This window comes from Stenella coeruleoalba (assembly GCF_951394435.1).
Source record: "Stenella coeruleoalba genome assembly, chromosome: 16".
Lineage (NCBI taxonomy): Eukaryota > Metazoa > Chordata > Mammalia > Artiodactyla > Delphinidae > Stenella > Stenella coeruleoalba.
Genome location: NC_137162.1, coordinates 76,286,637 through 76,313,078, shown reverse-complemented (window position 1 = coordinate 76,313,078; position 26,442 = coordinate 76,286,637). Strand labels below are relative to the sequence as shown.

Below are 26,442 nucleotides of genomic sequence, written 5' to 3'. Positions count from 1 at the left end.
CAAGAGTTCATACAGGAAGTAGGACCACAAGTCAAGGAGAGAGAAAACTTGTGTGCCGGGAGACTGACCGGTCACTAGTAGTAACCTCCACCAGAGTCACTAACAGGGGACACTTTGCCACCCCCTCGCTGCTTCCCCACATCCATACCCTACCATTCTAGGCCCAGTGAGGAAGGTACTTTAGAGATCCTTCATCTCCTCTTCTGTGTGCTGCCTTTAATACCACCTTGTCTCTCTGTCCCATGACCCTGAAGACTTGGGGGAGTGGCTGGCCAGATGCAGAGAGGGGAGCAGAGGGCTGGAGGAGGCAACAAGGCGCAAAGGAGGGTCAGTAAGGGCTAACGGTAGGCACTTGTGCCTACACTGACTCCGGGGAGATTCATTTATATTCCAGGAGAATCACCCCAATGGGTCTAAATCTCAAAATTCACCAGCCTCAGGTCAGAAAGTTGTCCTGTTCATTCCCAGAGGGTGTGATGCTCAGTGAACCGCTCAAGATTGGTGGAAAGTAGGGAGGGTTTCAGATGGTGACATGCAGTGGCCTGGGTTACACGCTGGGAACAATGCGTGACTTGGATTCACCTCTCCTACCACAGTATGACCCCCCAAAATATCCTGGTCTCTCACTCTCACATCATGAGTCGTATCTGACCCTGTTCAATTTGCCCTAATAGTGTTCTTATATGACTACATGTTGCATCTTGCTCTCAGGATGTTTCCACTGCTCTTGTTAATTTTGTCAGTGGATTTATTAGGAGAAGAATCCATGCATTATTTGAACACGAGGTGGGTTAGGAAGACCACTGCCTTTACCTGGTTGATTTTACCCAATGACAGGGAAATGTATAAAGAAGGTAAAGAAGCTTGCCTCACTTTAGGATGAGGAAATTGGCTTCTTGATGTTTTCATCTGTGGGCTTGGGACTGAGCTACAGCCAGGATTTTGTTCAGTTTCAGGAATTTCTGTCTATATGGGTGAGACTACCTCTGACCAGCTCTGTTGTAGGTATTTCTGTCTCTACAAATAACAATGAACAGATCTTGCCTTTGGCTGAGGTGAGGTTGGAGGCATCATAAGTTTGCATCTTAGGTGTTTCTTTCTTGAAAAAGAAAAGTCAGTTCCAGGATGCAGACTACACCTCGGCTCCTACCTCTTTCATAATTATGTACTGCTGTCAATCAGTCGAACCAGACAGGAGTCTGTGTACTTTGCACAGTCCATTTCCAGCTGATTGTTGTTAACAACTGTTGTGTCAGAGGCCACATTACCTAGGTTAACCTTTCAATTTTAGATGTAAAAACCCCTTTTAATTGCCTCTTACTAATTCTTGTGCAGGGAGGTTTTGAAGAAGCCACAGCCACTTAAAATGTAAGTAATCACTGACAGTAATGCTCATTAAAAGCGGAGGCTTAGTAAAACCAAACAGCTAGCAAGACAGAATTATGGAGTAGCAGGTGGTCAGATTTCATTGTTTTAATTCCCCAAAGACAATCCTTTTTTTTTTTTTTTTTGCGGTACGCAGGCCTCTCACTGTTGTGGCCTCTCCCATTACGGAGCACAGGCTCCGGACGCACAGGCTCAGCGGCCATGGCCCACGGGCCCAGCCGCTCCGCGGCATGTGGGATCTTCCCGGACCGGGGCATGAACCCGTGTCCCCTGCATCGGCAGGCGGACTCTCAACCACTGCGCCACCAGGGAAGCCCGAGAATCCTTTCTTTATGCCAGTCTCCTTAGCATTTCTTTTTCAAAGAGTGAAGTCTAGTATTCTCATCTGAGATAGGTTTTCCTCACTCACGTCGTATTTTATTGCTGTCATCCTGAGTTCCCATCGCATTTACTGTTTCAGGTTGTTTCTTCAGGTCTCAGAGAACATTGTAGGTTTTCTGGGGGACGTAATTCACTGCCAGTGTTTCATAACTTACAGCAGGTGGCACTGTAGCTGCAGTTTTGCAGAGTCAGTGATGATTCATACTTAAATTTCTTTTCTTCTTTCTTTACTTACTTATTTATTTGGAATCACGGTGTTTTGAGCCAGAGAATCTAATTAATCCAGCCATAACCTGATAGAATTTGAACCTCTTCACCAAGAATGTAGGAGAAGAAATTGAAAAGTAATCTAAAGTTTTCAAGTCCAGGGTAAAAAGCTGATTGCAGCTAGAGAGCCAGGGAGACTGACGTGGCATATATAAGAGCATCCATCTCAAAAGGAGTGGTTTTCAGCCTCAAATGCCCAGAGGAATCACCAGGAAAACTCTGTAAATCCACAGCTCTTCAAGACCAACCCCAGATCCCTTGAGTCAGAAACTGTAGGAAAGGTATCAAGACCTGTGTTTTGGAAAAAGCTTTCCAGGTGGTTGAGCTAAAAAGTATGCTCCTAGGGAAGTAACCTGCTTAAGTAGTTGTTCTAAAGTACTTACTTTACCCCATCTTCTCAATGAATAATCTGTTTCTCTCTAGTTCAACCTCTATCTCTTTTTCTCTCCCTGTGTCTGTTTCTCTCCCCACACCCGCCTTTTTTTTTTTTGGCCAAGGTAAAGATCTTATAAGGATCTTCACCAGTCCCTAGAAACTGTTACTCTTCAGTGTCCCCTAAAGGCAGCATAAACAATGATTAACCCCAGAATGTATATTTAGGAGGTGGATGGGGGGAATGTCACAGAACGTTAAATCTTGAGAATTAGCAAGTGCCCTGTCCCCGTTTCTGTAGCACCAGGCACCTTCCTCCCTCATTACTCAGGTTCTCTGAAGAAAGCGGTGTCACTTTTTGCTGCCCAGCATCGCTCCTCCAGCTCTTATGATCAGGTTGAGTCTGATTCTCTGAAAAGGAAGGTAGATGAAAGGACTTCCCTTTTCAGGCGCAGAATGGTAATCTGACAGGCTGCCGCCTCCTGTGAGTGGCTGGTCACCCCATTTCCTCCTACTCCACCACAGCAGCCATGGCCCTGCTATCTCTGGTGAGAACTTCTGATAATGAAGGAGAAGGTTGGGAAAATCAACATCAGAATCCCACTGGTGAACTGTGCATTGTATTCTTTTTCACTTTGGTATCTTATTAAGCCTAACTAAGCACATCCACAAAACTCTACCTCTCTTTTCACAGCATGACCGTGTTTCATTTTAATGAAATATGGTGGAATCCCCTCCTCAAAATTCTTAGTGCTATCCTAGAATGAAGGCGAGCAGTGAGATGCACATATTGCCAGGAGAGGCCAAGTGGCTGACGAGAGATCTAAAAAGAAGGAGACATTTACTTTGGTAATTTAGCCTCATTCCATGGCCTTGTTTTCAACTTTATAGTCTAGAAAGTAAAAGTGAATCATTTGCCTGAGGACAGACTCACATTAACCAGACTCCTAAGAGTCAGATGTATCAGTCAGAGTACCAACATTCCACTCATTAAAAGTTCAAGCAACAAGTCGATAGTCTCTTCTCTATAGAAAAACTCTATGTGGGGAGCCAAATTATAATCCAAAAGTCTTGGTCAGCAGGAATTAGCAAGAGGAATTAGCTAGACCATCTTAGTCACATACATGTCAAATAAGCGGGCTTGGAGAGCTAGGGCATTCCAGGACCTGAACAGGGAACTGCAGTGATCCACTGTTGGCCCACTATGGCTATTAGTGTGGGGAGTCAAAGGGCCAGAATTTGACATGGAGAAATGCCAGACCACAGCCAGGTAGATTGTCCAAATTAAGTCGCCAGCCAAAGGGGGCAGGGGGAGTTTTACAAACAAAGCTAAGAATGGGAAAGCTAGGAAAGGATGGCCTATGTTAGTTCACTAAGTAAATAGTAGGCAGCTGCAATAATAATTCTATTTCCTGTAGCCACAGTTAATCACATGTGTGGACAGATTTGGAGAAAAACATATAACCCTCAATTTTTCTTAATAAAAATAAGAAATGCATGTGGTAAAAACTAATTCCAACAGTATGCAAGAATATACAGGGAAAATAAAACTTTCTCTACCCACAGATCCACCATTTACAGTTTCAAGCACTGTTTTAGACAAACAGTTCTAAGAAAGTAATGCCATGTCCTGAGGGCTTTTTTAAAATGTCTTCAAATTTTTATTTCTAAAGATTGATTCAGTACGTGGCACCAGGAATCCAGAATGTTTAAGCCTCCAGGAGATGTGGATGCAGGATTAAGTTTAGGCACCATTGGTCTCATCAGGCTGTCTGTAAAATAGGACTATCCTGGCCTCTCTGTAAGAGAGACCCCTTCCCTGGGCTGCAGAACAGTTCTGGGGTGATGCTCTTTGCTTATTGCATCCCAGACTGACCAACCTCTTTTCTGAGTGACCCAATCTTTTTGTTTTTAATTTTATTGAAGTATAGTTGATTCACAATGTTGCATTAATTTTTGCTGTACAGCACAGTGATTCCGTTATACATATGTATATATTCTTTTTGTATTTTTTTCCATTATGGTTTATCACAGGATATTGAATATAGTTCCCTGTGCTATACAGTAGGACCTTGTTGTTTATCCATCCTATATATAATAGTTTGCATCTGCTAATCCCAAACTCCCAATCCATCCCTCCTCCAACTCCCCCAGCCTTGGCAACCACAAGTCTGTTCTCTATGTCTGTGAGTCTGTTTCTGTTTTGTAGATATGTTCATTTGTGTCATATTTTAGATTCCACATATAAGTGATATCATGTGGTATTTGTCTTTCTTTTTCTGACTTATTTAGCTTAGTATGACAATCTCTAGTTGCATCCATATTGCTGCAGATGGCATTATTTCATTCTTTTTATGGCTGAGTAATATTCCAGTGTGTGTGTGTGTATACCACATCTTCTTTATCCATCCGTCAGTGGACTTTTAGGTTATTTCCATGTCTTGGCTATTGTAAATAGTGCTGCAGTGAACATGGGGGTGCATGTATCTGTATGAATTACAGTTTTGTCTGGGTATATGCTCAGGAGTGGAATTGCTGGATCATATGGCAACTCTATTTTTATTTTTTAAGGAACCTTCATACTGTTCTCCATAATGGTTGTACAAATTTACATTCCCACCAACAGTGTAGGAGGGTTCCCTTTTCTCCACACCCTCTCCAGCATTTGTTATTTGTATTGATAAGATTTTTTTAATGATGGCTATTCTGACCAGTGTGAGGCGGTACCCCACTGTAGTCTTGATATGCATTCCTCTAATAATTAGTGATAATGAGCATCTTTTCGTGTGCCTTTTGGCCAGCTGTATGTTGTCTTTGGAGAAATGTCTATTTAGGTCTTCTGCCCATTATTCGATTGGGTGGTTTGTTTTTTTCTTATTGAATTGTATGAGCTGTTTGTATATTTTGGAACTTAAGCCCTTATCAGTCACATGATTTGCACATATTTTCTGCCAGTCCATGTTTTGCTTACGGTTTCCTTTTTGTTTTGCTTCTGGTTTCCTTTGTTGCGCAAAAGCTTATAAGTTTGATTAGATGCCATTCGTTTATTTTTGCTTTCACTGCTATTGCCTAAGTGATCCAACCTTTATTTAATTCTGTTCATTAAATTCCAGGCATCTGACTTAGATGCAGAATACAAGAAGTTTCCTATCAGCAATTGGCTGTTGAACTATGAGCATTTTGGTATCATCTTGCTGCCTATTCTTTGCCTGAACTTTATGTTCTTTAAAATGACCTGAGAATCTGAGGTCTATTTGAGCCGTTCTCCATGAGAACAGCTGACCAGTCATAACTTTTCACTCCTCAGTCATCCCATCCCACAAGTGATTTTTGAGTACCTATCATGTGCTGGGCATTATTTAGGCACTGATGATAGAGTAGTAACCCAAGTAATTCTTCTTATAATGGGACTAATTCTAGTGGAGTGAGATAGATCATAAAACATCAAATGAAAAAATAAGTTGGAGATACAAGTCTGGAATTCAGGAAAGAGACCCAAGATGTAAATAGAAATTTTTTGAAGTAATTAGCACAGATGGTATTTAAGCATGAAACTGGAAAAGTTCCCCAAGGGAGTGTCCTAAAAGAAACAAAAAGTCAGAGAACCCAATCCTGGGCATTAGTTCATGAAGAGATAGGGAGATGAGGAAGAACCAGCCAAGGGGGCTGAGAAGGAATGACCAGAAATGTAGGAGAAAACCAGAGGAGTGTGGTGTCTCACTGAGTGAAGATGCTGTTTCGAGGTCTTTGCCCCGTTCGTTAGGGTTACGGGAGACAGTGAGTTTTTTGTTTTGCATTGATGGGTGACATCAGTTGGGTAAATGAGAGTTTCTCGAACAGTCTGAGGAGGGCTCATGGAAGAAAGATTATTCATTGAGGTTCTGAAGGATGAGTAGGTTCTAATGGGATACAAATGGGAAAGAATATTGCAAGATGAGGAGAATATGCAGGCAAAGATCTAGAATCAGGAATACTGTATTTGGAGGAGGCATGGGTAGAGGAGAGGGCGGTGCTTGGGAGAGGGGAACTTAGAGAGGGGAAGTAGGGCTAAATCAGAGGGCCTGGAATGGAGAGTGTGGACTTATCCTAAATAAAGATAAAACCCTAGATGCTTAATCCAGTGGTCCTGATGTTGCCCCCCCCCCCCCCCCCCCCCGCAGAGGACACTTGGCAATGTCTGCAGACATTTTTGATTGTCTGTGGGGTGGGGTGCTACTGGCATCTAGTGAATAGAGGCCAGAGATCCTTCTAACATATGCTACAGTGCATAAGACAGACCTCACAACAAAGAATTATCTGGCCTAAAATGTTAATGATTTTGAGGCTGAGAAACCCTGCCCCAAAGCGCTTTACTGCACCCCTCTTTTTTGGCAATGGACACTTGCAGCTGTACATGTTGTCGGTTGCTTTAAAGTTTAAACAATGAGCTGCTAGTTCTTCCCTGCCTCTCTCATTTTTCTTTATTCTAGACATTAAAGTTAAAAATTTTTCGCATTATATTCCAATGTGATAGATGAGAGGATGGTAAGTGTTAAGTCTGTTATTTTCCTCACTTAATTTCTAACATTCCATCCAGTTATACAATGGACTTTTACTTCCCCATTCCTTTGTCTGTTATGCTCACAAAAAAACTGAACAGTGCAATTAAATATAGTTTTGTGGCCCTTACTGTGATCCTAATGGGATAACCTTATGCCTGATGCTAGTGAGGTATTTTTCATTTCCCGCAAAGTATGACAGCCGGCGCTAAGCAGAGTATGCAGCACAGAGTTTTGTTTAAAAGACAGCAGAGAGCTTCCCTGGTGGCGCAGTGGTTGAGAGGCCGCCTGCCGATGCAGGGGACACGGGTTCGTACCCTGGTCCGGGAAGATCCCACATGCCACGGAGTGGCTGGGCCCGTGAGCCATGGCCGCTGAGCCTGCACGTCCAGAGCCTGTGCTCCACAGCGGGAGAGGCCACAACAGTGAGAGGCCCGTGTACCGCAAAAAAAACCAAAAACCAAAAAACAAAAAAATAACTATAAAAGACAGCAGAATGTAAGAGCCAAGTGTTTGCATCACAATTACAAATACTGAAACAAAGAGAGGTGATGTAGAAGGCAAAGATGCTCATCATTTCCACAGTGAAGATTAGGAACAAGAGAGACAATCTTAGGTGTGTTGAGTATAAAAATGGGCAGTGGTCCTCCAGGAAGTGAAGCCATTCCTCTCTTTTCCAGTGCTATATGTTCCACATGTATGTCGGGGTACGTGCCGGAGGGGGTATCGGTGATGAAATCGAAGACCCAGCCGGCGATGAGTATGAGATCTATCGAATCATCTTTGATATCACCTTCTTCTTCTTTGTAATTGTCATTCTCTTGGCCATAATACAAGGTAAGCATCATCCTCAAGAAGATCTAGAATTTGACCTACATATTGTTGAAGCTAACATTAAAGACGGGGTAAGAATGTCAGGTGTTTCTTAGAAAAGCCAAATAGAACTCTTCCATTCAGTGTTTCTTCACTGGAAATCTGTAGAGGGAAAAACAAAGAAGCAAGGGACCCTGCTCTGGCCGGGAGATGGCTACAGGTTTCTCTGGCCTCCTTTCAAATAACAGAATGGAAAGAGCGCTTTCCTGGGTCTGATTTCCTGCCCTGCCGCTGATGACCTTTACAACTGGTGGTGGGTGAGCCATGTAGCCTCTTTGGGTCTATCACATGGAAATTATATAAAGCTCTAAGCCATGGGTTATTGAAAAGACTTCTTTAAAAATGATGTCTGTTCCGTGTGCCCTGGGAGCAGAATGCTGTTCTTCACATTTGACGAAACTGAGCCATAGTAAGTCTAAGAAACTTGGCTGAAGTGTGCAGCTGAAAAGTGTCAGGGCTGGAATCCAAAGGCACAGGGTCTGGACCCAGAGCCGTCACGTGCAACCACCGTGCCACGTTGACCCATCCGATCTTCCTTTTACTCCAAGGGAACTTGGAGTGGGTAGTTTTTTCCTCTCCTTTTATTCCAAGGTAACTTTTTTTCCCTCAGAAAAATCACTCATGTTGTCTTCTTCTGCTTACACATTTATCCTAGCTTGAATTAAATGTCTATAAATGGGACATTATCCTCTAAATTCCACAGGCAAGAAAATGATACCCTTTTATCAGTAAAGTACAGGAACACGTTTAAAGGATTCATAACCCTTCCTTTATGTCTTTATTGAGCGTAACAATAATGTGTTTACAAGAGGGCAAAGTCATATAAAGCACTTGGAAGAAAACATACAGCCCGGCAAGTCACAGGAGAAATGGGAACAGAGCAGCAGGAAGCCGTTAGTTGCTGATTGCTACAGTTACTAATGCTAGGGAAAGTTTATTGATGATGAACTTGCGAAAAAAATGATTTGAGAAAAATTCCTCACAGTTAATATGGGCATGTTTGATTTGCAAATTAGCACTTGACAATCTTATTAGTGGCATTTTCTGTACTTTACGACCATCAATTGCCATTGCTCCTTCTTGACGTGAAGCAGGTAGTAACATACCATTTCTTGATGCCAAGGTAACCCAAGGTTTTTCCTGCTGTCACATCATTTTTAAACCCCTTTTCAGGCAGTATGTATGTGCCCTGGGAACTGCATGTGTCTGCCCCCCAAAGACAGAACGCTGCTGCCCTCGTAGGAGTATCTGGTGTGCGCTCACATCTTCTGCCAAGCTCTGAGCATCTCTCAGTGTCATGGTCCCTTTCCTTGGGAGGCTTAGCCAAGGGGCTGTGAATTTCATTATCCTTCTCTGGTTGATAGATTAAATCCCGTCTTTACTGAACACTAGGTTTAATTATCGATGCTTTTGGGGAACTAAGAGACCAACAGGAACAGGTCAAAGAAGACATGGAGGTGAGTCTCTCCGTTTCTGACTCTGCGTTTTTGTTGTTGTGGACACTGCCTGTCCCCACTGTCTTTTATCAAAGAATGACGACTGTGGGAGAAGGGGGAGGGACATGAACAATGCATGGCTTCATTGGCCTGTTTTTGATTCAGGCAATACACGTAGTTGGGCACGGCTGCTAGGCTGTGTGGTGGGCTCCAGGTACATACAAACAGTAGTGTGGCGTCATCTGCCCCTCCAGGAGGGGGAGACCATTCATTCAAAATGGTGGATCCGCCGACAAATAAGTAAACAGGACATCGTGAGCAGTGTGATGTTTATAGGAGGAAACCCTGCGTGCTGGGGTCTCTGGGGCTGGTGTCTAATTGCCTCTTGTGTGATCAGGGGCGTACTTAAAAGAAGGGATGCCCAAGCTGAAGCCTGAGGATCGCAGAGGTGTGGATTTGAGAGAGAGAGAGAGCGAGCTCAGGCCAGTTTTAGGCCGCCTCCCCACTCCGACGTGCCCCACCATGCCCATCACCAGGGGTACCATTCACATTGGATTCTGTGAAAACGTCACCGCCTGACATTCTATATACCAAGGCTCTGATCTCAGGGAATTTGATATGCAGATTTTTTTCTTGGAAGCATAACTGGTTCGGGATGAAGCATTACTTTCTAGTAAAGGGGCTGGAGAAGAAGGCCAGCTAATTAAGAGCCTAATCATGCATTTGAGAGATTTACAGTGTGACTGACAGGCTGGGAAGCAAGAAAAGCGTTTTAAGCGGGGCAGTGAGGTGATCGGATTTCACATTTTAAAAAGATAACTATGGATTAAAATAGGGGGAGTGAGCTCGACACTGGCACACCCAGGGACAGGGAAGCAGCTGTCAGCATTTTCTAGGCAGGAGATGATGAGGCTTTTGCTAGAGACGTGCCACTGAGGATGCAGGAGGCAGTACTTTGGCATGAAAAGAACTTGGTGATTGGCCAGATGCAGAGGATGAAGCGTTTGGAGCAAGCGGGGATGTTGTTGAGGTTCCGTCCAGCGTGAGCCTCTAGAGAGAAGCCTGGTGGCTCAGTTACACACAGAGTGACCGAGAGCGGTAACAAAGAGGAAGGGCGGTTTCCTGGGGAAAGCTGTTACGTGGGAACCTGTTTAGTTAAGAGACACTGAATGGTGTATAAGACTGGACTGCTGAATGGAGCCTTTCTGCTGTCAGCAGCTGTTGATCAGTAAGGCAGGGAGAATTATAAATTACCTTAATCATCTTGATTCTAGGCTCTCGCATCTAGGGCATCATAAACATGCCTCTAACGGTATGAAACAGCTTCTAATTTGCAGGGAAGATGGGCATCTGGAGCCACATGAGGACAATAACTATTGAATTCATTTGAGTTGATACACAGGAGATGCTAATGATAAAACGGAAGGCCTGCTTCTCCCTGGGTTTTGGGTACCAGGCCTGCAGATGGCAGACCTAGCGGGTGAAGAGAGATGGATGGGATGGGAGGGAAGCGGAGAGAGCAGCGGTCCTGTTTCTAGAGTGGACCGCCATCCCAGTACATGTATATTGGCTGTGTGCCTAGCATGATGCCTGGCATGTGGCGGACCTTCTCTGAATCGTTGATTCAACACCTCACGGCTTGGTATTTGGTTTGGTCCTCCCCAGATGGAAGGAATTTGTGCCTCCCCCGCTCCACCAGCTTGGTCATCAGACTTGGCTAGGATAGATACCGAGTTTGTGGTTTCAGCTGAGGACACATTCAGTCCTACCTAGATAACTTGAGCCAGTGTAATGAACAAGAGTGATCACCGAGCCTGGGCGTGTTCACTTAGGCTGGAGAAAAGAAGAAGACATTGCTTTGCTTTTCGGCCATCATCATCTTGTTCTCTTCTTTCTGCCTCTGTTACTTCCTGCTGTTGGTTCCTATGTCATTTAAACCCCACGGCAAGATGTAGTGGTGGCAACAGTTAAATTGATGCTCAGGTGCTTGGCACAGTCTTCTGGGATGATCTTTTACGTAGACCGAATAAGCCAAGTCGCTGCCCCTGAGTGGTGAGCTGTGTTTCCCTTTTGTTTTGCTTTCTGAACTCTGACCTTTGCATACTGCCTTTGTCTTCTAGACCAAGTGCTTCATCTGTGGGATAGGCAATGATTACTTCGACACCGTGCCCCATGGCTTTGAAACCCACACTTTACAGGAACACAACTTGGCCAATTATCTGTGAGTGTGCCTCACGCGGACTCCCCTCCCTCTCCTGATACCCAGGTATCCCCCACCTCAGGAAGCTGGAGAAACAGGACAGAGAGCACCTCTCGGAGGGAAAGACCCACAGCTAGTGGTTCTTTGGACTTAGGAAATGAAGTTGCAGCCCTCCACGTGGACAGGATGAGAATATGTACCAAGCCTCTCAGAGGGCTTGGGCCGTGTTTTCCATTTCGAACAGGAATGCTCCAGCTGCTCCCTAGAGATATATGAATCTTCACGTTTCTTTACTGAAGAACCATAGACCTCTTTAGGCACCACTGCAAACAGTTAAATGTTGTATTTTGTTTTTAATACATAGAAATCTATTACTTGAGACTAGCCAAAACAGTACTTCAGTCCAATATTATTTCTTAATCCATTTCTAACCTGATTTTAATATCTAACAGAAAAAATATAGAAAAAAAAAGATATAGAGTAGCATTGTAGCAATTAAAAAAAAGTGGGTTTTGGAATTCACAAGTGTGCAATATTAGACAAGTTATTGAACCTTTTTAATTATTGGTTTATCCAAATGAGGATTTCAATTCCTGCTCCATGAGTGAATGTGGAAACAGTTGCAGGCAGGGTCTGGCACTGAGCCTGATATAAAGCAGCTCCCAAGAGGTATAACGTAATCTGTGAACACATTATAGCTCCTTTGAAAAAATATTTTAAAAGCTGATTAAGCTTTTGGTCCCCATGGCATTTTTTTTTTTTTTTTTTGGCCCTGCAGGTTTGACCCAGTTATTTTCTCTGCCATGAAGAGTTATTAGTCCATGGCAGGATCAGAAGTATCTGTTTATGCTGATATTTCCATACAGTCCATTTCTGATTACTCTCTCTGTATCTGTAGGTTTTTTCTGATGTATCTCATAAACAAAGATGAAACAGAGCACACAGGACAGGTAGGTAAAGAGTGACCATACGTCATCTAAAAGAAATGATGATAAAAGAATCTCTGCATTTTGGAATGTGTATATTAAACATTAACTAACTTTGGAATTACTTTCAGATATTAGTCATGGTATCTTAGTATAACATTCCTATTATCCTGGATGTGTATGCAAAGATTGCTGTAGTAGAAAAAGTAAAATTAGAATTGCACATTTATTAGCTGAAAATGCTGAGTTTGGGTTTTGATAATTATAATATACTTGATTGCTTAATCAGATAGCAGATGATTTCAAATGAACTTCATTCAATAGTATTACAGTCATTTAAAAATAATTGCATATCCTGGGACAAGATGGCAGAGTAGAAGGACCCTGAGCTCACCTCCTCTCAGGAGCACACCAAAATCACAACTGAATGCTAAACAACCATTGGTAAAAAAAAAGACTAGAACCTACCAAAAAAGATATTCTACATCCAAAGACAAAGAAGAAACCACAATGAGACAGTATAAGGGGTGCACTTGCAATATAATTAAATCCTATACCCACCCCAGATGGGTGACCCACACACTGGAGAATAATTATATTGCAGAACTTCTCCCACAGCAGTGAGAATTCTGAGCCCTATATCATGCTCCCCAGCCTTGGGGTCTGGCATCAGGAGGAGGACCCCCACCCCCACCCCAGAGCACTTGACTTTGAAGCCAGCAGGACTTGAGTGCAGGAGCTCCAAAGAACTGTGCAAAACAGAGATGCCACTCTTGGAGGGCACACACAAGGTCTTTGTGCCCCAGGACCCAGGGCAAGAGCAGTGACTTCATAGGAGCCTGGGCCAGACTTACCTGCTGGTCTTGGAGAGTCTCCTGGGGAAGCAGGTGTGGCTCACTATGGGGACAAGGACACCGGTGGATTCACTGGTCTGAGCTCTCCCAGAGGCCGCCATTTTGGCACCAAGACCTGGCTCCACCCAACACCCAAACCACCAACAGGGTGAGAATGCAGACCCACCCATCAGCAGACAGGCTGTCTAAAGGCTTCCTGAGTCCACAGCCACCTCTAGACACGCCCCTTACCTGGCCAGCCCACCGGAGGGCCAAGACCCAGCTCCATCCACCAGTGGGGAGGCACCAGTTCCTCCCACCAGGAAGCCTGCACAAGCCTCACCCACTAGGGGGCAGACACCAGAAGGAAGAAAACTACAATCGCCTCCACACTGTGGAACTGAGTCTGCAAACACAGGTCAGAAACTACCCTGATGAGAGGGGAGTGTACTGCTGGGACACATAGGACATCCCCTACAGAGGGCCACTTCTCCAAGGTCAAGAGACATAACTGACCTTCCACATACATAGAAATACAAATAGAAATTCAGACGAGATGGCAGAGGAATACGTTCCAGACAAAGGAACAAGATAAAACCCCAGAAGAACAACTAAGGGAGATGGGCAACCTACCTGAGAAAGAGTTAAGAGCAATGATCATAAAGATGCAAGAACTCAGGAAAAGAATGGATGCACAGAGTGAGAAGGAACAGGAGGTTTTTAACAAAGAGTTAGAAAATATAAATAACAACCAAACAACTGAACAATACAATAAGTGAAATGAAAAATACAGTAGAAGGAACTGATAGCATAATAAATGAGGCAGAAGAATGGAGAAGTGAGCTGGAAGATAGAGTGGTGGAAATCACTGTTTCAAAACTGAATAAAGAATGAAAAAAAATGAGGACAGTTTAAGCAGCCTCTGGGACAATGGCAAAGGGACCAACATTCACATTATAGGGATCCCAGAAGGGAGAGAGAGAGAAAGGGCCTGAGAAGATATTTGAAGAGATAATAGCTGAAAAATTCCCTACCATGGGAAAGGAAACAGTCACCTAAGTCCAAGAAATATAGAGTCTCAGGCGGGATTAACCCCAGGGGGAACACACCAAGACACACAATAATAAAACTGACAAAAATTAAAGAAAAATATTAAAAGCCACAATGGGAAAGCAACAAATAATATACAAAGGATTCCCCATAATACTGTCAGTTAATTTCTCAGCAGAAACTCTGCAGGCCAGAAGGGAGTGGCATAATATATTTAAAGTGATGAAAGGGAAAAACCTACAACCATGAATGCTCTACACAGCAAGGCTCTCATGCAGAGTTGATGGAGAAATCAAAAGCTTTACAGACGAGCAAAAGTTAAGAGAATTCAGCACCACCAAACCAGCTTTATAGCAAGTGCTAAAGGAACTTCTCTAGGCAGAAAGGAAAAGGCAACAAGTAGAAAAAAAATTACAAAATGGGAAAGCTCACCTGTAAGGCAAACATACAGTAAAGGTAGGAAATCCTTCATACACAAATAGGATAACTAAACCAGTAATCGTGAGAGGAGAGTACAAATGTAGGATATTTGAAATGCATTTGAAATTAGGAGAGCAGCAACTTAAAACCAAGTATATATATAGACTGCTATATCAAAACCTCATGGTAACCACAAATCAAAAATCTATAATTGATATACACACATAAAAAAAGGAATTCAAACACAACACTAAAGATGGTCATCAAATCACAAGACAGGAGAACACAATAGGAAAGGGAGAAAAGCCCAACAAAAGCAAATCCAAAACAATTAACAAAATGGCACTAAAAATATACATATTGATAATTTCCATAAATGTAAATGGATTAAATGCTCCAACCAAAGGACACAGACTGGGTGAATGGATACAAAAACAGGACCCGTATAAATTCTGTGTACAAGAGACCCACTTCAGATCTAGGGACACATACAGACTGAAAGTGAGGGGATGGAAAAAGGTATTCCATGTAAATGGAAATCAAGAGTAGCAATATTCAGATTAGACAAAATAGAGTTTAAAATAAAGACTGCTATGAAAGACAAAGAGTGACACAAAATAGTAATCAAGGGAATAAATCCAAGAAGATACAACCATTGTAAATACATATGCACCCAACATAGGAGCACCTCAATGTAGAAGGAAATGTTAACAGACATAAAAGGAGTAATTGACAGTAGCACAATATTAATGGGTGATTTTAACACCCCACTTACATCAATGGACAGATCATCCAGACAGAAAATCAATAAGGAAACACAGGCCTTAAATGACACATAAGACCAGATGGACTTCATTGATATTTATAGAGCATTCCATCCGAAAGCAGCAGAATACACATTCTTTACAAGTGCACATGTAACATTCTCTAGGATAGATCTCATGCTGGGCTAAAAAGCAAGCCTCAGTAAATGTAAGAAAACTGAAATCATATCAAGCATCCTTTGTGACCACAATGCTATGAGATTAGAAATCAATTATAGGAATAAAACTGTAAAACACACACAAACACATGGAGGCTAAGCAATATGTTACTAAACAACCAATGGATCACTGAAGAAATCAGAGGAAATTTTAAAAAAATACCTAGAAACAAATGGCAACGAAAACTTGACAACCCAAAAACTATGGGATGCAGCAAAAGCAGTTCCAAGAAGGAAGTTTATAGCAATACAGTCTAACCTCAGGAAACAAGAAAACTCTCAAACATCCTAACCTTACACCTAAAGCAACCAGAGAAAGAAGAACAAACAAAACCCAAATTTAGTAGGACAGAAATCAAGATCAGAGCAGAAATAAATGAAATAGACACAAAGGAAACAATAGCAAAGATCAATGAAACTAAAAGCTGGTTCTCTGAGAAGATAAAACTGATAAACCTTTACCCAGATTCATCAAGAAAAAAAGGGAGAGACCTCAAATCAGAGGTCAGAATGGACACCACAGAAATACAAAGGATCATAAGAGACTAGTACAAGCAACTATATGCCAATAAAAGGGAGAACCGGGAAGAAATGGACAAATTCTTAGAAAGGTACAACATTGCACCAGCAAGAAACAGAACATATGAACAGATCAGTCACAAGTAGTGATATTGAAACTATGCTACCACCAACCGATGGATCACTGAAGAAATCAAAGGGGAAATTAAAAAATACCTAGAGACAAATGACAATGAAAACTCGAGGTTCCAAAACCTATGGGATGCAGCAAAAACAGTTCTAAGAGAGACGTGTATAGCCATGTAAACTTTATAGTTACAGCCATATAGGCTCAAGAACCAAAAAAAAAACTCAAACAACCCAACCTTACACCTAACTCAACTCGAGAAAGAACAAACAAACCTCAAAGTTAGTAGAAGGAAAACAATCATAAAGATCAGAGCAGAAATAAATGAAATAGAGATGAAGGAAACAATAGAAAAGATCAATGAAACTAAAAGCTGGTTCCTTGAAAAGATAAACAAAACTGAATAAATCTTTAGCCAGATTCATCAAGAAAAAAAGGGAGGGCACCCAAATCAATAAAACTGGAAATGAAAAGGGAGATGTTACGTAGGAAACCACAGGAACACAAGGGACCATAAGAGACTAATACAAGAACTATATGCTAATAAATGGACAACCTAGAAGAAATGGACAACTTCTTAGAAAGGTACAAGGAATAAACAGAAATAGGAACAGACCAATTACAAGTACTAGAATTGAACCTGTGATTTAAAAACTCCCAAAAAACAAAAGTCCAGGACCAGATGGCTTCACAGCAGAATTCTACCAAACATTTAGAGAAGAGTTAACACCTATACTGAAACTAATCCAAAAAACTGCAGAGGAAGAAACAGTTTCAAACTCATTCTATGAGGCCACCATCACCCTGATACCAAAACCAGACAAAGATACCACAAAAAAAATTACAGGCCAATGTTACTGATGAACATAGACACGGAAATCCTCAACAAAACACTAGCAAACCAAATCCAACAATACATTAAAAGGATCATACACCATGATTGAGTGGGATTTATCCCAGGGATGTAAGGGTTTTTCAATATTCCCAAATCAATCAGTGTAATACACCATATTAACAAATTAAAGGATAGAGACCATATGATCATCTCAATAGATGCAGAAAAAGCTTTTAATAAAAGTCAACATCGACTTATGACAAAAACCCTGCAGAAAGTAGGCATAGAGGGAACCTACCTCAACATAATAAAGCCCACATATGACACATCCACAGCTAACATCACACTCAATGGTGAAAACCTAAAAGCATTTACTCTAAGGTCAGGAACACGACAAGGATGTCCACTGTCACCCCTTTTACTCCATGTTGTTTTGGAAGTCCTAACCCCAGCAATCAGAGAAGAAAAAGCAATAAAAGGAATTCAAATTGGAAAAAAAGTAAAACTGTCACTGTTTGTAAATGATGTGATATACTACACATAAAAAATCCTAACGATGCTACCAGAAAACTACTAGAGTTCATCAAGGAATTCAGTAAAGTTGCAGGATACAAAATTAACACACAGAAATCTGTTGCATTTCTACACACTAACAACAAATAATCAGAAAGAGAAATTAGGAAACAATCCCATTACCTAAATGTCCATTGACAAAGGAATGGGTAAAGAAGATGTGGTACATACATACAGTGGAATATTACTCAGCCATAAAAAAGAATGGAATAATGCTATTTGCAGCAACATGCATGGACCTAGAGATTGTCATACTGAGTGAAGTAAGACAGCGAAAGACAAATATCATATGATATCGCATATATATGTGGAATCTAAGAAAATGGGTCAAATGAACTTATTTACAAAACAGAAATAGAGTCACAGATGTAAAAAACAAATTTATGGTTACGGGGGGAAGGGGAGAGGGATAAATTGGGAGATTGGGATTGACATGTACACACTACTATATGTAAAATAGATAATCAACAAGGACTTACTGTATAGCACAGGGAACTCTACTCAATACTCTGTAGTGACCTATATGGGAAAAGAATCTAAAAAAGAATGGATATATGTATATGTATAATTGATTCACTTGAGGAAACACAATATTGTAAATCAACTACACGCTAATAAAAAGTTAAAAATAAAAGAATTTCATAAGGACAAAAACACACAAAGGAAACAATCCCATTTACCATCGCATCAAAAAGAATAAAATACCTAGGAATAAACCTACCTAAGGAGACAAAGACCTGTACTTCGAAAACTATAAGATGCTGATGAAAGAAACCAAGATGACACAAAATGATGGAAAAATATACCATGTTCTTGGGTTGGAAGAATCAATATTGTCAGAATGAATAAACCAAGCGTCCCTAGTGGTGCAGTGGTTAGGAGTCCACCTGCCAGCACAGGGGACATGGGTTTGAGCCCTGGTCCAGGAAGATCCCACATACCGCAATGCAACTAGGCCCGTGCACCACAACTACTGAGCCTGTGCTCTGGAGCCTGCGAGCCACAACTACTTAAGCCAGTGCGCCTAGAGCCTGTGCTCTGCAACAGGAGAGACCACCGCAATAAGAGGCTCATGCGCCACAATGAAGAGCAGCCCCTGCTCACCGCAACTAGAGAAAGCCTGCGTGAATCAATGAAGACCCAGCACAGCCAAAAATAAATAAATTTTTTGAAAAATGAATAAACTACCCAAGGCAATCTAGAGATTCAGTGTAATCCCTATCAAATTACCAATGGCATTTTCAAAGAACTAGAACAAAATTATTTTTAATTTGTATGCAGACACAAAAGACCCCAAATAGTCAAAGCACTCTTGAGAAAGAAAGATGGAACTGGAGGAATCAGGCTCCCTGACTTCAGTCTACACTACAAAGCTACAGTAATCAAGACAGTACTGGCACAAAAACAGAAATATAGATCAATGGAACAGGACAGAAAGCCCAGAGATAAACCCACACACCTGTGGTCAACTAATCGATGATTAAGGAGGCAAGAATATGCAATGGAGAAAAGACAGTCTCTTCAATAAATGGTGCTGGGAAAACTGGACAGCTACATGTAAAAGAATGAAATTAGAACACTACCTAACACCATACGCAAAAATAAACTGAAAATAGATTAAAGACCTAATTGTAAGGCCGGATACTATGCAATTCCTAGAGGAAAACAGAGGCAGAACACTCTTTGACATAAATCACAGCAAGATCTTTTTAGATAACACCTCCTAGAGTAATGAAAATAAAAACAAAAATAAACAAATGGGACCTAATTAAATTTAAAAGCTTTTTCACAGCAAAGGAAACCATAAACAAAATGAAAAGGCAACCCTCAGAATGGGAGAAAATATTTGTAACCGACAAGGGATTAATCTCCAAAATATACAAACAGCTCATGCAGCTCAATATCAATAAAACAAACAACCCAATCAAAAAATGGGTGGAAGACCTAAATAGACATTTCTCCAAAGACATACAGATGGCCTAGAGGCACATGAAAAGATGCTCAACATCACTAATTATTAGAGAAATGCAAATCAAAACTACAGTGAGGTATCATCTCACAACGGTCAGAATGGCCATAATCAAAAAACTCTATAAACAATAAATGCTGGAGAGGATGTAGAGAAAAGGGGACCCTCCTACACTGTTGGTGCGAATGTTAATTGGTACAGCCACTATGGAGAATGGTATGGAGGTCCATCAAAAAACTAAAAATTGAACTACCATATGACCCAGCAATCCCACTACTGGGCATATACCCTGAGAAAACCATAATTCAAAAAGATACATGCACCCCAATATTCATTGCAGCACTATTTACAATAGCCAGGACATGGAAGCAACCTAAATGTCCATCAGCAGAGGAATGGATAAAGATGTGGAACATATATACAATGGAATATTACTCAGCCATAAAAAGGAACAAAATAGTGCCATTTGCAGAGACGTGGACAAACCTAGAGACTGTCGTACAGAGTGAAGTAAATCAGAGAAAGAAAAAATATCATGGAATATCACTTATACATGGAATCTAGAAAAATGGTACAGATGAACTTATTTGCAAAGCAGAAATAGAGACACAGATGTAGGGAACAAACTTATGGATATCAAGGGGGAAGGGGGGTGGGATGAACTGAGATTAGGATTGACACATATACACTACTACGTATATAAAAGATAACTAATGAGAACCTACTATGTAACACAGGGAACTCTACTCTATGCTCCATGGTGACCTAAATGGGAAGGAAATCTAAAAAAGAGGGGAATTATTTCATTTATATATATATATATATATATAAATTCACTTTTCTGTACAGCAGAAACTAACACAACATTGTAAACCAATTATATACTCCAATAACAATTAAAAAAAAAAAGAAATCCCAGAAATAAACCAAAGCACCTTTGGTCAATTAGTTTACAACAAAGGAGGTACAATATACAATGGAGAAAAGATGGTCTCTTCAATAAGTGGTGCTGGGAAAACTGGACAGCTACATGTAAAAGAATGAAATTAGAACACTCCCTAACACCACACACGAAAATAAACTCAAAATGGATTAAAGACCTAAATGTAAGCCTGGATACTGTGTAACTCCTAGAAGAAAACATAGGCAGAACACTCTTTGCCATAAATCACAGCAGTATCTTTTTGGATCTATCTCCTAGTGTAATGGAAATAAAAACCAAAATAAACAAGTGGGACCTAACAACTTAACATCTTTTGAATAGCAAAGGAAGCCATAAACAAAATGGAAAGAAAACCTACGGACTGGGAGTAAATATTTGCAAATGATGCAACTGACAAAGGATATACAAAATATATCCAAAATATACAAACAGCTCCTACACCTTAATAAAAAAACCACCAACCCAATCAAAAATGGGCAGAAGACCTAAATAGGCGTTTCTCTAAAGAAGACATACAGATAGCCAAAAAGCACATGAAAAGATGCTCAGCATTGCTAATTATTAGAGAACTGTAAATCAAAACTACAGTGAGGTATCACTTCACACCGGTCAGAATGGCTGTCATCAAGAAGTCTACAAATAATAAATACTGAGAGGGTGTGGAGAAAAAGAAACCCTCCTACACTGTTGGTGGGATTGTAAATGGGTACAGCCACTATGGAGAACAGTATGGAGGTTCCTTAAAATACTAACAATAGAGCTACCATATGATCCTGCAATTCCACTCCTGGGTATATATCTGGAGAAAACCATTAATTTGAAAAGATATGTACCCCAATGTTTACTACAGCACTATTTACAATAGCCAAGACATTGAAACAACCTAAATGTCCACTGACAAATGAGTGGATACAGAAGATGTGATACACACACACACACACACACACACACAATGGAATATTACTTGGGCATAAAAAATTATGAAATAATGCTTTTTGCAGCAACATGAATGGACCTAGAGATTATGATACTAAGTTAAGTAAGTCAGACAAAGACAAAAGTCATATGATATTTCTTGTATGTGGAACCAAAAATAAAATGATACAAATAAATTTATATACAAAACAGAAATAGAGCCATAGACATAGAAAACATCTATGGTTACCAAAGAGGAAAGGAGTGGAAGGGATAAATTAGGAGTTTGTGATTAACATATACACACTACTATATATAAAATAGATAGCAACAAATACCTACTGTATAGCACAGGGAACTATTCTCAATATTCTGTAATAACCTATAAGTGAAAATAATCTGAGAAAAAAATATATGTATGTGTATAACTGAATCACTTAGCTGTACACCTGAAACTAACAAAACTGTAAATCAACTATACTTCAATTTTAAAAATTAAAATAAATAATTGCATATTAAATGTTTAAGGTTCTGCCCCGATCTATTTGAAATTCTCCCTCCACAAATTCACCTGCCATTGTTAATAGTTTGAATTTGAATGGTACAATTAAACAAAAACAATAGTTTTAAGGAACCCTCAAAATCATATATCACAAATAGGTTTTTATCATTATTATATTACAGTCAGGATGAAGATTGATTATTTATTAGTAGAAATAAATAAGACCTGGTATAATTAGGAAATATCTAAATGAATTTGGGATTATAACTATGTGTAATACACCATTGCACGTATGTGACATATATATATATATGTATGTAAAATAACAAATTTGAGTCTCTTTCTATCTTATATTTTGTGGTAACACAGAGATCCTAGGGAAAGACATGTTCTTAACACATTGCCTTTACTTTTACAGGAATCTTATGTTTGGAAGATGTATCAAGAAAGGTGCTGGGAATTTTTCCCCGCTGGGGATTGTTTCCGGAAACAGTACGAAGACCAGCTAAATTAATCTCAGTCCCAGATCACCTCCGAAAACACACACACACACACACACACACACACACACACACACACACACACACACGCTCTCTCTGTCTTTGTCTCTGTTCTTCTGTTTCTAGACTCTCTCTCTCTCTCTGTTCCCTTGGAAACATCTGCTGATTTTCTGAATTGCCAGCATTATATGCTTTCTTGGAGCAGTGAAGCTGTGTTTCTCAAGACTTGACTGTGCTTTTTCCCCCACCTAGTGTATTTTCTTTGAGAATAATGACTGAAGAATAATCTAAATTCATACAAGGACAAAATAGGAACTTTGGAAAGAAAACCATTCTGGAGACTCTCAATGGTTACACACACAGATTTCCTTCTGAGACTCCTGGAAATCAGCTTGCACTATGGGGCTTTCACAGAGAAGCGTGGCAGCCACACTCATCCGGCCTCTTTATTTCACCATCCAGAAAGGAACTCTCTAATGGTCACAGAGCACTGTAGCACTTACCAGATTGCCGTGGACACCAGTTACGAAGGGAAATAGTGCCTTACTATATGTGGGTTGAGCTATGCAGAAGATATGTGCATGAAAAAACATCTTTATTTTCCTTATGTCGACTTTTTTTCTTAGATTGATTTTTGTGAGGGTTTTTTTTTTTCTTTCATGCTTTTCTTTGGTGGGGGAGGGTAAGAAAAGCAGTTTGCGTGCACCTTTTAAAAAAGACGGGTGGCCTGTCTCAGGATGAGAGGAGGTTCTTCTCATTCATCCAGATTCCCATTTCCCCTCCCCCTGTGCTCTTATTCTGGTAATGCTCTGATGCAATATTGCAACTTTATGAAATCTTTGTATGAAAACAAAAAGACTGCAAAAAATATACTTTCAAAAGAAATAATTCATTGCATGTTTATTATGCAAGTTTAAACGAACCAAGAAAACCTTCAGAAGCAAGTTGATCCACGTGAAAGAACTTTCATGATAATTATATCCATAGTAATAAAGTGTCGTGGGCTTAATTGTATATTTGGAGCCAGTGTCATCCACCAACAATGTGATACATTATGAACTTGACAGTAGTTTTGGGTTTTTCTCTTTCTTTCGGCCACCTGTGATCAGTTGTGGATTAAGGACTTCTTGTCGGGCCATTTTTTTAATATCAAAGCTGAAGCAATATCCATTCAGGGATTTCATCAGTTGCATCAAAAAACACGGATAATAATATATCAGTCACTCCATTTTGAGTCCTTTTAAATGTAATGCGAATCTTTACAAATAAAAAAGAGATTCAGAATGGAAGCAAGGTCATTTTGCAAATATTGGAGCTCTTTTATTACAAGGTCTGCTTGTTAATTTTAGAATTGTAAAACTGCTCTGATTAAACTATTTAACTTTCTCACCCTCTTTCTCCATTTCACTTATAACTGGGATGCATCAGAAAACCTTGAGCTTGTAAGTTGTGTGTGTCTAGCGCAATCCAAACACTACCTTAAGGCCTGTCATACGTCCCTGCAGCTAGCAAGTTTTCTGCTTTTATGATTACGCACCCTCAGAGCTGTGGAGCATTTTGAATCATCTAGCTCCACCCCTGTCATTTCCTTGTCTTGGGGTCATCCAGATTTCTTGGAAACCACCAATAACAGAAAAATCAGTCTCCCGAATCAGTTTAATTTTTAATCAGCTTTCATTTTAAGAATTCTTCCTTATTCAGGGCAAATTCATTTCCATGCAACAATAGGGATTCATTTTCTGTCTTAATCTGGAAGAGGACTGGCACACCAGTAAGTGATATATGAAACGTTCCAATGCTAATTGAACAGGTACTGTGTACCAAGGGCAGTGCTGGGTATCTACTGTCATTTTTCAGCCCATTGGCACATCACAGCTGTGGTACTTAGATTTTGCATTTGTCTTGAAAAACTTTGCCCTTCTTCCTTTCTAGGTTCTTTGGCAGGTTAAATGGACATAAGACAGGTTCACAGGAGAAAAACAATTTTTTTATGTACGTGAGCCCCACAAAGACATGAGAGGCTCCCAACAGTGAGGCACCTGAGGCTTATGTGCCATCCTGAGCTCAGGAGAAGAGAGTGGGGTCTGGGCCTTCAAAGGGAAGGAAGACAATTCACAGGACGGTGGCAAGAGCAAATATTTGGTAAACAAGTTTTTGCCGTGCCAGGTAGAACAAACAGGCCCTGCTGGGCTCCCCCCAGCCTCCCCCCACACCAGCCCACACTCTCTGTAGTTATCCCTGGTGATGGTTCTCTTCCTGGACCAGGTCTTCTATCTGAATTCTTTTAGACACTTAAGGAGGAGGTAAAAAGCTCTTCCTGACTCTTCTGAGGCTTGATTGACTTCAGCTCAAAGTAATCCACATGCCAGAGTGGCACATTCTGGGGAGGCTCATACTTAAACCTCTCAGTAACATTTTTATTTGGATGAAGGAGTCAATTTGTCCCTGCTGTGGGAATCCTCAGTCCTGCTCAAGGAGGTGACCTCATGTTCTGAGGAGTCTGGATAAAAGAAATGAGGTCAGCTCCACAAAACATCCAAGACCACGTTCCCCTTTGCCACAAAACACTTCAGAGGAAGCACGCAGCGGAGAGGAATAAATGTTATTCTGGGACATAAAAGTCTGACAGATTCAGGTCTTCTGTTCATAATGCCAAAGTCAGAGTTGACATGAAACAACAGTACAAGTGAGAGGTGAGCGAACAAATTCCTAGTTGTCCCCTGGATTCTGCAGATTCTTGTAGACTCTCCTGATTGATGGCTCCCGGCTTTAGAGCCCTGGTCGGTGACAGACAAGTGCTCAGGGAGAAGCAGAGAAAGGCTGAATTCAGGAAAGGAAGCTTCCTTCCACTCGTGGCCTTTGGCCATCAGTGCTGGAGGAAGACTAAAGGCGCAGAGCTGGTCACTTTAGAAACTGTCACTGGTGCTGTCAGTGGCCGACAGAGGAGGAGGGTTCCTCTTTGTTTCCGTCTCAAGGCCTCAAAGGGGAAGGGGCAGATTTTCTGCATTGGCGTTATTATTAAATCTCCCAGGAAATGTTGCACGAATTACAAACACACTGGGACTCTCTACTTCTGTGATTAAGCTCAGGGCTGCCTAACTCACACTGAAGAAATGTAATCCCCTCAGAAATTTTCAAGTATTCAGACAATCACAAAGAGTATCATAATATCCTATCTTCATGTCTCTGCTTCCACTCTCTCAGCCATTTTTCTCCCTTTCTTATTTCATCTATTCCTACCCCACTTCTTTTCTATGGAAACATCTCTTCATCCTACTCCATAAGATAAACAGCTAAAGCACGCAGTTAGCTAGATAGGAGCAGAGCAAGGTGGGCAATGGCCTAATGGCAGGAACCACACACCTAACAGCCGGGGTCCTTGGGTAGACAAAGAAAAGTAGGAACTTCCAGACCGACAGGAAACCACACATTTTGGGGTGACAAGTGTCCTGAAGGCAGACAAAGAAAGGTGGGAAAAGGCGGGAATCTCTGGTGTCCATTGTAATCTTTTGGTCACTATGCCCTCATTACAATAAAATTAGCCTTGCATATAAGAAGTTCTTATCGTGCACCGATGCCACGATACTTCCAATCAAGGCTAAATAAGGACAAAAATCCTTCCTCCCCTCAGGAAGGTAGGGCTGATGAAAATCAGGGAAAAGAACCCCCAAACCTCTCCCTCCCAAATGAATATTCCACCTCTTCTTTTCTACATCCACATAAGAAGTTTCCCAAAGAAACTCAGGGCAGCTACTCACCGGAGCCTGGCTGCTCTCCCCTAGGGAGCATACAATCGCTTAAATAAACCCTTGCTTCACTTTCCTGACCTCCCGCCTTGTCCCTGAATTCCTTCTGCGACGAGACAAGAAATTAGCTGCCAGTATCATCTTTGGCG

At 41.1% G+C, this 26,442-nt stretch overlaps 1 protein-coding gene across 3 annotated transcripts in view; it reads left to right on the top strand.

Annotated features, from left to right (window-relative positions):
- The window catches only part of RYR2 (ryanodine receptor 2), a 719,519-nt gene extending 695,756 nt beyond the window's left edge, over positions 1-23,763 (top strand). For all 3 annotated transcript variants that reach the window (XM_079900749.1, XM_079900747.1, XM_079900748.1), the window contains 5 exons: positions 7,625-7,781; positions 9,210-9,274; positions 11,374-11,474; positions 12,352-12,403; positions 22,466-23,763. In XM_079900749.1, coding sequence (XP_079756875.1) covers positions 7,625-7,781; positions 9,210-9,274; positions 11,374-11,474; positions 12,352-12,403; positions 22,466-22,561 — 471 coding nt within the window. In that variant the 3' untranslated portion in view covers positions 22,562-23,763. The remainder of the gene's footprint in view (positions 1-7,624; positions 7,782-9,209; positions 9,275-11,373; positions 11,475-12,351; positions 12,404-22,465) is intronic.
- The last annotated feature ends 2,679 nt before the right edge of the window (positions 23,764-26,442 follow it).